This window comes from Podarcis gaigeae, assembly GCF_964106915.1.
Source record: "Podarcis gaigeae genome assembly, chromosome: W".
Lineage (NCBI taxonomy): Eukaryota > Metazoa > Chordata > Lepidosauria > Squamata > Lacertidae > Podarcis > Podarcis gaigeae.
The window spans coordinates 9,860,789-9,875,610 of record NC_139695.1 but is presented as its reverse complement, the minus strand read 5'-3'; the positions used below and the strand labels follow the sequence as shown (position 1 = coordinate 9,875,610).

The 14,822-nt window shown below is 40.4% G+C and overlaps 1 protein-coding gene across 1 annotated transcript; it reads right to left on the bottom strand.

Moving 5' to 3' along the window:
• Nucleotides 1–200: 200 nt before the first annotated feature.
• Nucleotides 201–9,664, bottom strand: LOC310835963 (large ribosomal subunit protein eL8-like). The gene is made up of 8 exons (XM_083720932.1): nucleotides 9,636–9,664; nucleotides 9,257–9,377; nucleotides 5,849–5,998; nucleotides 5,009–5,149; nucleotides 4,408–4,487; nucleotides 1,691–1,821; nucleotides 964–1,033; nucleotides 201–363 (listed from the first exon to the last, which is right to left on the bottom strand). Exons 1-8 carry the CDS (start codon nucleotides 9,636–9,638, stop codon nucleotides 259–261), a joined length of 801 nt encoding a protein of 266 aa, XP_083577058.1. The 5' UTR covers nucleotides 9,639–9,664; the 3' UTR covers nucleotides 201–258.
• Between the last annotated feature and the right edge of the window lie 5,158 nt (nucleotides 9,665–14,822).

The following is a 14,822-nucleotide window of genomic DNA, read 5'->3' as shown; positions in this document are numbered from 1 at the left end:
ATAAGCTTCCAGGGTGCTCATTACTGGCACAAATCTTAAATTCTCTCCCCTTGGGACGGAAAATGGAGAAAGGAACGCTGGAATAATTTCTTCTTAGGTGCTATGGAATCCCCCTTTACTAGACAAGGCTACCATAAGACATAACTGACAGAACACCACACTCTAATCACTAAAAACTTACAGAAAACAACTGGAACACATTTTGTTTGCAGTATTTTATTTTTATGGGAATAACTTCTTGAGGCAAATCAGATACATCTATCCAAGTTTAGTGGCCAGTTCTTTAGCCTTGGCTTTTTCAAGCTTAGCAATGCGGGCAACTGACTTCGGCCCCAGAAGATTGCCGCCCCAGTGACGACGAATCTGGAAGGAAAAAAGATTGCTCACATGTCAAAGTGACTTACAAAACTTACAATTAAAATTTAGATTAAATGGTATAATTTTTTTGAGGATTTAACATTCACAGCAATAACCTGAGTGTCGGCTTTTAAGTACAAATTAGATGCAAAAACTACTACTGGAACAGAGACTCAAATCAACTCCACTTCATACATTACAGCTGTGCTCTAACAAGTAGTAACAGTTCCAAACATTGTAGTACTATAGACACAGACTCTGGAATATTGCTAACAGGCTGTGTAACTCAATGGTGGCTCAAGTCCTTTTCTTTTCTCTTGTGGGAATTTTTAGATTCTCAATCCTGTTATCTTGTCCAAAATATTTTTAGATGCTACCAGCTCAGTGGGTCAACATGATACTGCTGCTCACTCACATTATTTCTGCTACATGAGGGAATTCTCTACACAGGGCTGGAATGAATGTTCATATTGGAGGCTGCTAGCAAGCCATTCCTGATTTCAGCAAGCTGGACAGTGGTCATGCCACTGCAAGGGAGGGGGGGGCACTTTCCAAAAGCTGACAAATTAGTCAATATACCCACAGATCCTATAGGCACAATCTTACCTCATCGTATCTCTCATTGTAGTTGGTCTTGACAGCTTCCACGAGTTTAGCTAGAGCTCCCTTGTCCTCGCTGCAAAGGAGAAGACAGATTCAACAAGCCAGCAATTGAGTTTGAGTTCTCCAAGTAGATTACAAATTGAAATACTGCTTTAAGTGCCACTTTTCAGGGCAATGTTCTCTTAAAAGTTCATTTAGCTTCAGCAGTTGTGTTCATTCAATGACATTAGACACAAAGCAGACCCCTACAAATGACTAACAAGTCCCTTAATTTCTAAGGGTTGCATCCAATTTAGTCCTATTCAGAGTACACACTGAAATTAGTGGCTTCAAGTTAGGCATGTCCATTATTTTCAATGGGTCGGCTCTGAGTAAGACTCAATCCAATGGTTTGAACGTAACACCCATTATGGTCCACTTTAGGGTGAACCTCTAAGTAAAAACACAGTTTGATGCCACACTAAGCTAGCAGCAACAATGCCAACTTTTAGGCTTTACATGCAGTCAATGCCCTGCAGGCCTGGGGTCATGCAGTAGTTACCAATATGGGAACCAACTGCTCAGCTGGCACGTGAACTTAGCATTTTCAGATGCGGAAGGAGAAAAGGCTGCAGCTTTAACAGCTGTTTAGCTTGCGGTTAAAGGTGTAACTGCCCCAAGCCATACCAGCCTCTTCGGTTTCTTCATTTGAATTAGAAAATAGGTGAAAAATGTTTTCAGGGCTACTTACGGATTAACCTGAGTGAAGGCAACACAGGTACAGGTCTTTCGGTGGACAAGGCAGCCCAGCCTTGCCTTGCCTTTGATGATGCAATAGGGCACTCCCATTTTTCTGCACAAGGCAGGCAAGAAAACTACCAGCTGGATCAGAGAGGGGAGAAGAAATGCTTTAAAGCTGGCGGTCGTTCAGTTTTTAATACAGTAGGAAGAAGAAGAAGAAGAGTTTGGATTTGATATCCCGCCTTTCACTCCCTTTAAGGAGTCTCAAAGCGGCTAACATTCTCCTTTCCCTTCCTCCCCCACAACAAACACTCTGTGAGGTGAGTGGGGCTGAGAGACTTCAAAGAAGTGTGACTGGCCCAAGGTCACCCAGCAGCTGCATGTGGAGGAGCGGAGACACGAACCCGGTTCCCCAGATTACGAGACTACCGCTCTTAACCACTACACCATAGGAATTAGGAACTGTGGCCCTCCAGACTTTACTGGACTCCTAACTTCCATCAGCCCCAGTGGTTAGGGATGATGGGAGCAGGAGTCTAACAACAGGGCTGTCCCCATCCCTGCTTTACAACAAGGGCTCTGGCAATTGCTCAGGGTTAAAAAGCTCGTATGATTTTGCTCTTCACAGATAGGGGTCAGTGTTGAATGGTCTCTTTAAATTTGAAGGTTCATTATTGTTCCACAAGATGTGTATTTCTTTAAGGACCAGAGCAAATAACGTGACCTAGTTTTACAGCTGTGAAGCAGTATAGCAGGTGCTGTTAAGTTATGTTAATTAAGCTGTTGGGTATAGTATATAAAGAGCAGCACCTAGCTCTCTCAGTACCCTGGTGGATGGGTTGTTGGTTGGTTGGTGCTTACTGATATATTATAATTAATGTAAAAGGAGTTTTTGATTTTGTTATTAAACCCTAGCAAAAGTTATTGTCAGAGTTATTTTGCATTCCTTATAATGTGTGGTCTCCCCAGCACGCCTTCTGCAGCGCAACTAATCTGCAAATAGCCAACAGTCAGGTGAAGAAATTCAAGCACCATTGCAAAAGCCATACCCTGCTCTATAAAGAGTCAAATGGCAGAAGGATATTTCCAAGTTTGTCTGGGGGGGAGGGCGCAAAAGGCCAAGGATTAAACATAAGACACTTACAGATATAAAAGAAAGAGGCGGGTTTGCCCTGCCAGACTTTAAACTGTACTATGATGCTGTGTGTTTGGTTTGGATTAGGGACTGGATAAAACTGGAAAAGGAAGAAGCACTACATTTGGAAGGCCATGATAACAGATTTGGATGGCATGCATATTTATGGTATGGGAAACGGAAAGTCCACAAAGGATTTTATAATCATATAATCAGGAGATCATTAATGAGGGTGTGGGAGAGACCTATTAGAACAAAAAACACCCTGGTGGTCATCACCAATAGAAGCTTCGTTGCTCAAACCGCTTGGCAAAAAGGGGAAGTGGCGTACATAGAGATTTGTTGAGGATCAAGAAGGAAAATGGAAATTAAAAGATTATGAGGAAATAAAAGATCATTTTCAGAGTTGGTTACACTACAGACAATTACATGAGATGTACAAAGAAGACAACAAGAAAGGGTTTAGTATACAACTTCTAGATTTCAAAAGGACGTTATAGAAGAAGTGAAGCTGTTGAAGAAAACCTGTAGTATTTTGCTAGAATGGGAAACAAAAGATGAAGAGGTCAATTTGGTCATGATCAAATGGGCACAAGATATAGGACATAAGATACAATTTGAGGACTGGGGAAAATTGTGGAAAGTAAATTTGAAATTTACAGATTGTTCTCTTTTGAAAGAAAATTATATGAAAATGATGTATAGATGGTATATTACACCAGTACAGATATTGTAGAGAAGTTAATTTTTTTTTTTGGGGGGGGGGGAAATGATAAACAATGAATTGAAAAAAAATGTTTAAAACGACATTTGTAAAAAACAAACAAACCAGAAGCATTTCTGTTAGGGACTGTAGGACAAGACCTGCCAAGAAAAACAAAGAACCTATTTATGTATGCTACAACAGCAGCAAGAGTCTTGATAGAACAAGGATGGAAGAACAAGGAAATCGCAAAGAAAGAACAGTGGCAAGAAAAATTGATGAGTTATGCAGAGCTGGCTAAATTGACATACAAATTGCGGGACAAAGACAACTGTGACTTTAAGGAAGAATGGGAGCTTTTTACAAATTATCTAAAGACAACAAAATGAACTGGACTCCTTGGCAGGTTTTCAATGAACATACACAAATTTATTGGTTGACAACAGGGTAGATAATGTAAGGATATGTATAATTTCATAACATGCAGAGAATAATATGTGCTGAGACATCAGAGAGGAGCTGAGGGAAGTCTCGGGGTGGGGAAAAAGGGGGGAAATAATGAATATGATATGTTTTGATAATTTGTTATGTTGAAATTGTTAATATTTTTTTTTTAAAAAAGAGCCAAGTTTGAAAATTTGTTAACAGGACTCTGATGTTTTCCAAAGTAAGTTGTACAGCCAAGCACATTTGAACAGTAACCATAGTGACCGGGCAACATTAAGAATTATCTAGAGCAGGAGTGGGTGACCATTTTGTTCAAGCTACGGAAAGAAACAGCAGAAAACACCCGTACAAGAATGCAGTGGCTGCTATTCATTTAAAAAACTACTTAGCAGCATAAATCTGAGCTTTTGGGTACAAGACCCCGACTCTTGCACCTCCTTACCTCAACAGGGTCTACATCGTGTGCGATCACCACCAGCTGCGCCTTCTTGTTCTCCACCAGAGTTGTAACGGTGTTGACACCTGCAGAAAAAGCCAGTTAACTTGACTGTGCTACAAAAGTTTGTTTTCCCAGGCAAAAATAAAGAAATCCAAAGCTCCCTGTCTGTGGAAAAGCACAGTGGCTCAAGTGGTGTTAACAAAGCACCAAGCTGCCAGCTTTTCCTAGCCATGTCAAGGACTAGCAGAGGAAGGGCCTGCTACTGCTCAGGGTTTAAAAGTTATGTTATGCTCTTCAGTCTGCAGTTCAGGTGAAGAAATTCATACATCATCGCGGTAGCCAGTGTGATGCAGTGGTTACCTGGGCGAAACCAGGGTTCAAACCGCAACTCAACCATGGAGCTCACTGGGCAACCTTGGGCCAGTCACTGTATTTCAACCCAGCCTACCCTACAGGGTTGTTTGTGAGGGTAAAATGAGGAGGGGGAGAACCATCTACGCCATCTTGAACTTTTTGGATATAGACACAATAAATAAATACGGCTAGTTGTCCAAGCTTTCATTCAACCAGGTTTAAATGTATAAATATAAAGTAGGAAGGTTACCTGCTCTGAGCACAGGAGGCCTCTTGGTAGGGACGTCGCCTTTCCCTGCAGCCTTTTGCTCTGCACGGGCCCGCAGCCTCTGCTCCTTCTCTTGCTTCGTCTCAGGCCTGTATTTGTGGGCCAATTTCAGAAGCTGAGTAGCTGTGGAAGACAATCGGAACCCTTCAGAGGAAAGCCTCTCTCTTAAACACCATGTTCCCGTTATCCCCCTCCCCTAAAGGACATGACTTTTGTGCATCGGTTATCTTGGTGGTTGGGAGTCATCAAGGAAGTTCAGGTAGCAAATATTTTGCTAGCATCATCTGCACACAAAGGAAAACCCTTCCTTACTACAAAAAGGTAAAGGGACCCCTGACCATTAGGTCCAGTCGTGGACGACTCTGGGTTTGCGGTGCTCATCTCGCTTTATTGGCCGAGGGAGCCGGTGTACAGCTTCTGGGTCATGTGGCCAGCATGACTAAGCCGCTTCTGGCGAACCAGAGCAGCACATGGAAACGCTGTTTACCTTCCCGCTGGAGCAGTATCTACTTGCATTTCGTGCTTTCGAACTGCTAGGTTAGCAGGAGCAGGGACTGAGCAACGGGAGCTCACCCCATCGTGGGGATTTGAACCGCCGACCTTCTCATTGGCAAGCCCAAGGCTCTCTGGTTTATCCCACAGCGCCACCCACATCCCTACCTTTCTTACTATAGCACTGTGTAAAACTAGTTCTCTCACACTTGCCTCTTTCCAGCAAACTCCCAAAACATGGGGTGCACATTCAATTCAAGGAATCTGAGCAGCTACCCCACCTCCTTCTGCAACTCCACCTTATAGCCAAGGAAAGGAGCCGGCCTTCACCTGTCTGACGGTCCAATGCTTGAGTGAACTGGTTAACTGCTGGAGGCACCTTCAACCTTTTGTAGAGGATGGCTCTTTGGCGCTGAAGTCGGATATAACGAGGCCATTTCACAAAGCGAGTCAGGTCCCGTTTGGGCTGAATGTCCTGCCCTGAAAGGCAAAATGACAACTCAAAATAATTGCTTCCTTAGCAATTACTGGTTATCCTTTTGTATTCCTGGTTTTCAGCCCAGAGCAAAGGTGGCAGGAGCATCAGCGATCTTGGTGGAGAAGATTGTCAGCAGCATCACTCTGATAGCAAATATTCTTTTGCATCATTTGCTCACAGCCCAGAGAAGCTTGGTCTTCCAAAACATAGTGGAAACACCAGGCCCTTCTAAATGCCTGCCAAAAAGTTTGCTATTACATAAATCCTAATTTAGATAGAAATACACTGATAAAGAAAACATATTTAGCGAGACAAGCAATTAAGAAATATGATAGATTTAAATTTAAAAGATCTGTGGAAACTAATGCACCCTACCAAAGGAGAATTCACTTTCTTATCACCAGTGCATCGGAATTTCTTTTAATAAGACCAATTTTTAGCATCATCCTCAATAATCAAATCCACGATGTGTATCAGATCACAGCGCAGTAATCTTGAAATGTGAATTTAGTAAAACAGCCAAGGTAAAAAAATGGGGTATTTAAATGTTTCCCTTCTTAATGATGAAGGATTTATACAACATATGTGAACAGAAACTATATAATATTTTGATTCTAATTCTGCAACAGCTTCTGCAAGACCATTTGAATGGGAAGCATATAAAATGTATATGTGTGGCCGAATTATTGCATATTCCTCTGATAAAAACAAATTAAAGAATAAAAAGGGGGAAATGTTAAAAGAGGAAGTTAAGGACCTTTGAACACAAATGATTGGAAGTCCAACCACTATATTGTACAAGGAAATACCAAAAAATGAATTAAATAATATAGTAGCTCAGGAAATATGAGTGACCAGACTGGTTTCATAAAAACAAGACAAGCCGCAGATAGTATTAGACTAGTGGTGGACTTGTTACATTTAATAAAAATAAGAATCCATTTTTAATTATATCATTAGAAACTGAGAAGGCTTTCAACAAAATTTATAGACTACACAGAAGCAGCTTTAATCAATTTGGATTTCCGCTGGATTTTATAAAATGGATTAAAATACTGTACGTTTCAACCACATCTAGAGTTAAAGTAAATGGCATTATATCTGCTCTGTTTCAATTGGCCCAAGGAACCAGAGAAGGGTATCCACTTTCATGTTTGCTTTTTAATAGGTTTAGAACCCCTGGCGACATTTTGAGATTTACGTAGTTCTCAACTCAGTTAAATACAAATTAGTGTTATTTGCAGATGATATTTTGGCAAGGTATCAAGACACACTATTAATTGTTCCAAATAGGAACTGAGATGCCAGTAGGTGAAAATTTAATCACACACCTAATTAAGCAAAATCAAATTTCTACCGAATCTATTTAATTTGGGCATGTTAATACCAAGCGATATAACATAACTAGTAACAATTAATATAAATAACATCTATACATCAATAGTTAGGGTTATTAAGCCTTACCCTTTAGAGAAGGATGAATGCCCTAAAAATGAATATTATTCCCAGATTTATCTATATTCTGAGAGGACTTCCAGTTTTTTATATCTGGGTCATATTTCCAAAAGATAAACTGTTTATTTAGGAAATGCCTTTGGGGCTCAAAAATACAAATAATACCTTTGCAGAAAATGCAATTACTAATTAAAGAAAGTGGATTTGGAATTCTGAATTATACCACCAGGCATATTTACTGACAAGTATTATTGGAAACCTGTTGATGGTCTTAATGGGCTGGGCAGTATCAGGATCAAAATATTTGGAAGTTCAAATGACTCTTGAAACAATTAAAGTCAGCTAGAAAGATATGGAATGTATTAGCCAATAAAAATAAATTTGACCCATTTTCACATGCAAAACACTCTCTGGAAAAAAAGTGGTAATATAGAAAAGCTGCATGGGAGAAGGGTATTGACCTTGGACAAACCAACTGATAGATGAGGAAGATTAATTTTATACATATAATGCATTAAAAGAGAAATACCATCTACCAGTTGCAGCCCAATGACAATACCTGTAGTTACAGCATCTTTTAATAATTCTGTTTGGTCCAGTGGTCTTCTCAGCTTGAGGCACCTAAAATACTGGGGCAATTGGATAATTCATTTGAAACTAAGAAGCCAGTGATTACTTTTTAGATATTTAGTATCAATAAATAAATTTGATATGCAGAGTTTAAAAAATGATTGGAATAAGGAATTGGTATGTCCACTATTATGCAGACCTTGGGGAAATGTTTAAGCTTCAATATCAAACGCATCGATGAATCTTAAATTAAGACTTAAGGAGCAGAAAATATTATTCACAATCTATTGGACTCCATTACGCTTGTAATAGAAAGTGCTATCTAATGTAGCCTTTTGCTAGAGTTGTAATATGGATAATGCTTTTTTGATACACATACTTTTACAATGTCTCACACTTTTAAGTTTTGCGATTGATTATATAAATATGTCACTGAGGAATTTAAGATTTTCAGACGGGCATATTCTTTTGAACGATATACAGTACCCCTCTACCTATTGTATGGAAAGTGACAATGGGACAGCAAAAATAGATTCTACATGCCCTAATGGTGGCTAAGGGACCAATGAACTAGAAGAATAGTTATAATTCTCCATAATCAATAGCTTGATAACATGGCAATATTAACAAAATATGAACAACCACTTATAGATGCACTTTCTTTGGATAAATATATTTGGGACGGGTTTATACAGAAAATACTAGGTTATTGATAAACATATTTGTAACAGAATATTAAGGCTATACATTAGTCTTAATATGTACGGAAACCTAATTGAGTATTTTTTATTTTAATTCTCGTTCATATTTTCCTTTTCTAATCATTTTTTTAAAAAATGAAATTCTTCCAATGAAATATCAATTAAAAATTGCTACTCCCCAAGGCCTATGCAAGCATTTAAGAGTAGACCCCTCCTCAATGATCAACTGATGCTTGCTTTAAATTATTTTGCTTTTCAAAAATGATTTTACTGTATGGTTTTATACTGTTGCAAAACCTCAGCGATATATTTCTAGGATACAGAAGCATATAAATACTTGTTATAAATAGACAAATAAATAGTCACTGGTAAAAATGCAACAAAACCAGCAGTATTCCCCATGCACATGTGTTTTAGAGACAGGCGTGTATTTCCCACTTCTTGTGAAACGCCTATTCAGTATAGGCTCCTTGATGGATCAACAGGGCTGCAGAGACCCATCATTCCAATCCCCAATTCCTTTTTCCAACTCACCTATGCCGAAGTTCTTGGGCCTTTTCTCAAAGAGAGGATTTGCAACCTTCTTGGCCTCCTGTTTCTTGACCACAGCAGGGGCCGGAGCCACCTTCTTCCCCTTGGCCTTCTTCCCCTTGGGCTGCGTAAGTTCAAAGAACGATTCAGTGAATTCCCTACCAAAAGCGGGCGAGCTGCACATACATCGGAGGCCTGCACCAGGCCCGGGCCCCCAAGCCGGTTCCCCATTTCATCCGCTCTCCCCAATACAAGGCGCCAAGGATTCGCCCGGGTGTCCCGTGCCTCCCCTGCTAGAAGAAGCCCAACCATTAGCCCGTTTAGAGGACCGATGGCGGCGGATTGAGAGTCCGCCGCTACAACAACAGCCACAACAACTCACCATTTTGGCTTCAGCTTCGAAAAGGAAAGGGCAGGAAGCTCGGGGTAATATATTTAAGAGCCGCTGAGCGGGCTTTAGAAATCCGCGGAGCGGAAGTAAACTCTATAGTTATACGTCTATGGTCGTTGTGGCTTTTCACCGTAGAGATGCAAAGAGACAGAAGGCCGCTCCTCATCCATAGAGAATCCTGGTCCGTGACTAGAGCGTAATCGGTTTATGGCCGATGACAGTATCAAAGCGAGCATGCGGCTGCAAACCACACCTGCGCACGAAAGCAGGCATAGGGAATTCCCCAGTCAGCGTAGGGTTCACTTCCCACATTTATGGAACGCTCTTTCTAAGGGAGGGCTTTAAGGTCCCAGATTAAATCCCTGACATTTCCAAGTAGGGCTGGGAGATTCCCTGTCTCCATTCATGGAGAGCTGATGTCAGACAGTATATACAATACTGACAGCATACCCTCCAACATTTCTCTGATGAAAATAGGGACATCCCATTCCATAATTATAATTTTATTATTTATACCCGATACATCTTACTGGGTTGCCCCAGCCACTATGGGCAGCTTCCAACATTTATAAAAACATAAAAAAACAGTAAACATTGAAAAACTGCCTTCAGATGACTCAGGGTGGGATAACTCCACACCCTCCAACTTTTCTCCAATGAAAATAGGGACAGCCTAATGAAAGTGGAGGGACGTGGGTAGTGCTGTGGGTTAAACCACAGAGCCTAGGACTTGAGCTCCCGTTGCTCGGTCCCTGCTCCTGCCAACCTAGCAGTTCGAAAGCACGTCAAAGTGCAAGTAGATAAATAGGTACCGCTCCAGTGGGAAGGTAAACGGCGTTTCCATGTGCTGCTCTGGTTTGCCAGAAGCGGCTTAGTCATGCTGGCCACATGACCCGGAAGCTGTACACCGGCTCCCTCGGCCAATAAAGCGAGATGAGCGTCGCAACCCCAGAGTCGGTCACGACTGGACCTAATGGTCAGGGGTCCCTTTACCTTTAATGAAAAGTGGGACATTCTGGGATCAAATCAAAAACTGGGAAGGCTTTTCTAAATCAAGGACAACCCTGGAAAATAGGGACACTTGGAGGGTCTGTACTGAGTTAGAGGAACTAAATGTTATAGAAAATAAGGAGGTTGGCTTTTGCTGCCCAACTCCCCAAGGGACGGAGTCCACTAAGTCCATGATTGGTCAGAAAGGAATGGCGGTAGAATGCACTGAAAGCAAGGCAGATCTTTATTTTTCTGTTGCAACAGAGTTCCCTCCCCTCCTTGCAAGGAGGCAAGAGAGACCTAGAACAATGGTGCACAAGAAAACTGCCCACCCTGTAGCCTAAGACCACCCCAGAAACATCATACATACATCACAGAAAGTGGTCTCCAGCAGAAATTTGAGTGTGTTGCTTCTCTTCTGTCTGCTAGAATACCTGATAATGCCTTACTGATTGCATTTTCTGGGTAGCCTGGCCATTCCTTTGAAATGGTAAATACTTAAGTTCCTGAATCGCCTTTTTACAAATTTACACTTTATTGATAGTCTGCTCAGCTTAGCAGAAACTTGCCAGACTGGATTTGCAGGGAGGATTTGCAAATGAAAAGACAATTGGAAAGTTTCTCCCATCCTCATGCTGCAGAGAAATATTTGAGGTCCTTTGGGGAGAGTCAAAATGGCTTCAGGATTACTCTCTTGTACTATTTTAGACATGTGGTTTATATGCTTATGTATGTGTGTTTACCTTGTGCATTTATGAACATTTATTAATATTTATTCTATATATGCACCTGCCCGTTCTGCCTTCTTCCGGTTCAAAAGGGCCCATGCATCACACGTCAATTGAATCACACACCTAATATGGTTCCTGCTTGTATATCAGAAATTGAATCACTCCTCTGCTCTTTCACATGTCTCTAGTATCTGTGTAGCACCCTGCTTGTGGTTAACGCTTAGCTGGAATGAAATATTCAACGCAGCAATAGAGAAATTAAAATAGTAATTTATTTGTCAGACAAATAAATGAGAGGCACAGTGGTATATGGTTACCAAGCTCTGGCCTGGCCTCCTGCCATTCTGGCCAGCACTTATATTTCCTTAATCCAGCCCCCTTGCTCCTCCTTTGGCTGCCTCTGTCCAATCAGCCTGGTTGAAATTCCTATTGGCTGTTTGCTAGAACCAATCACAAAAGATACACCCATTTCCTTCTGTCCTTTTATGGAACACAAAGAGCTATATATTCTTATATCTATAAATGACAAATAAGTAGTAATATATCTTACATGTGTCTCAACAAGGAATCTTAATTACCAGCTCACCTCTTGCCCTCCTTGCCCTATTGCCTTCCAAAACAGATGGTTAATCTTAAATTTTTATCTTCAAGGATCTTTAGTTCACATCAACATTGAAAGATCTCCTTCATTTGAAGGTGTCTAAACAAAAAGGCCTGACAACTATATATCAGGAGTGCTCGATGGCGTCTCCTGTCTGGCAGGAGGCTGGGCTCATTTGCCCCTCTGGTCTCCTATTGCAATATGACTCTATGAAATAAGAATCTAGCATTTCTTAAATCCTTTGCATAATTACATTTAAGCTAATATATTTCATACATTATCATAGGTAGCCTTTTAAAAGAATTAAACCTTCTCAAAGTGAAAAGGAAGGAACAGTTTCCAGCCTCAAAATAAAAATAGAAAGAAGCTTCTTCTTCTCCAGCCAAGCCAGTTGCCTTTTTCACTGCTCTTGGCCTTTTTAACCTTAGGAAGAAGATATGGCTCATTTTACTGGGAGGCACATGGTGTTATTTTACTATTTACCAACCCTTAATTTGTTTATCTCTGCTTTTTTTTTATCTTCTGTAACATGCAAGGTCAGTGTCCTCGCTCTCAGCCTGTAATTCCCTTTTTATGACTTTGAGAATTGTTTTCTGCTATAAATCAGGGGGCCCCCTTGTCTTAGGAGGAAAAACATTGCCAAGGCTCTCTAGTCTTCTGCCTGGCATGAAACATTTGAAAATCTTTAAGCTCATTTTAAGATTCAGGCCCTGATCAAGCCTTAATAAAAATGCAGGCTTATGATTAGATGCCTCATCTGTGTTGCATCCCATCAACAACCGTTTCATTTTTATTGTCTACAAAATGGGAAAGGCACACTCATATTTTCAGCAATAACACAAAATTGACTTTATTCATTTAAAAAAATGATTTTATTGAAAATTTTCAAATATACAATCTTGCATTCATCGACTTCCCTCCTTCCCCTTCCATGGTTCTTTAAAATTTCCAATATCTGCATACTCTAAAAGGTAAAAAAAATCCATTTAATTTAGTTCCGCCCCCATTATATCTAAGTACTGTTGAATTTACCTTAATCCCGCTAGTGTTTTCACTTGTTTAGAGTTATTTTCCAAATATTCCATTAATTTTTTCCACTCTTCTTTATATACTTGACCTTCTTGCACTCTTAGGCCTGTTAACTCTGCATATTCTATCATTTTGAGCTGCCATTTCTCTTTCTAAGGAACTTCTCTCACCTAGTTTTGGGCTAACAAAATCCAAGCTGCTGTAATTGTATACATAAATACCTTTTTCTGGCTCCCTGGCACCTCTGTCTGCACCATTCCCAAAAGAAACACTTCAGGTTTGGGGGTGAATGTTTTTCTAACTAAAATATTTTTTCCATCTCATTATGCAGTAATACCTCCGCGAACGTCCGCCTTGTCTAGCGTCCATTCCGGCGAACGTCTGCAGCAAACCCAGAAGTACTGGAACAGGTTACTTATGGGTTTGCTGCTCGCACATACACAGAAACGCAAACCGCTCTGCACGCATGCGCAGATGCGACACTTCGCCCTGCGTCCATTTCGGCTAGCGTCCAGGGCTCCGGATCTGATCCCGGCTGCAAAACGAGATACGACTGTAGTTAAGGAATATTGGGAAATTATATAATCTGCATGCCCACCACATATGTAGAAATGTTCCTCCCACTTCTCTGCATTTCCAATACATATCAGATTTAGATTTATACATTTTAGCTAACCTGTTTGGAGTTATATACCATCTATGTATCATTTTCACATTGTTTTCTTTTAGTGTGTAGTACGCAGTAAATTTCAAATCTTTCTTCCACAGTTTCTCTCAGCGGTCAAATTCAATATTATGCCCTATATCTCTTGCCCAGTGAATCATTATTTTACCAGCTCATCTTTTGTTTCCTGCTCCAATAACAACTTATACATTTTGGATAATAATTTTTCATTGTTTTCTAATAGGATTCTCTCAAATTCTGAGCTTTGGTCCAAAAAAAAAATATTTTTAAAATCTATCTTGAACCATTCATTTAACTGATAACACTGGGGAACAAAATTTTTGTTGCATTGACACCTGCAGTTGTTCTAACCTAATTTTGACATGCTGATTTCATATCTGAAGTTAGTTTTGTTCTGTAAGCTCTAGTTTTTTTGCAATTCATGTTTTTCACTTTTCACCATAATCTTGGTTTTTCACAATGCAAAAATTCAATATTTTATTAAACATATAGCCAAAGTAGTACAATATGAGTATAAATGTAAGTGACTTATATAGCATTGAACGTGGCATGTACAGCATTGAAAATGACATGTATATCTATGTACAGTTGGAGGTATGCAAAAAAATGTATTCCCTTGGGATACACAGTATACTGGGGAACAAAAATGTTTTCATTTTCTTTTGCATGAGATTTTTCAACTGTTCTTTGTCAGCATCGCCCTTGAGCCAGTGCCACCAACTGGACTCATGCACTTCATCCCCGACTGGGCTAGGCGAGCTGGGTAGCACTTCCAGAGACCACCTTCTGGACAGGAACAGGTCAAAGTGCTGTGGACTCACAGCTTAGAGTTGTGAGCACCGGATTCACTTCCACAAGAAGACAGTCGTCGCACAGCAGAGTCTAGCAGAGTCTAGCAGAGTATATAAACGACTTGGAGAGCAGCTCTGTAGAATAACTTCTTTATTCTATCTACAACTATTATACAACTATATACAGAGCTTAATGAGGTCTAAGCATAAATGAATGCTGCACTACACTGAGTGTCTGCAGCTGCTCTTAGCAGCAACCTTATCTCTACACACGATCTGTAACACTCAGTCTGTCTCTCTCCAACACACTCACTGACTGACTGACTGACTCTTTGATGTGGTGCTGGAGCA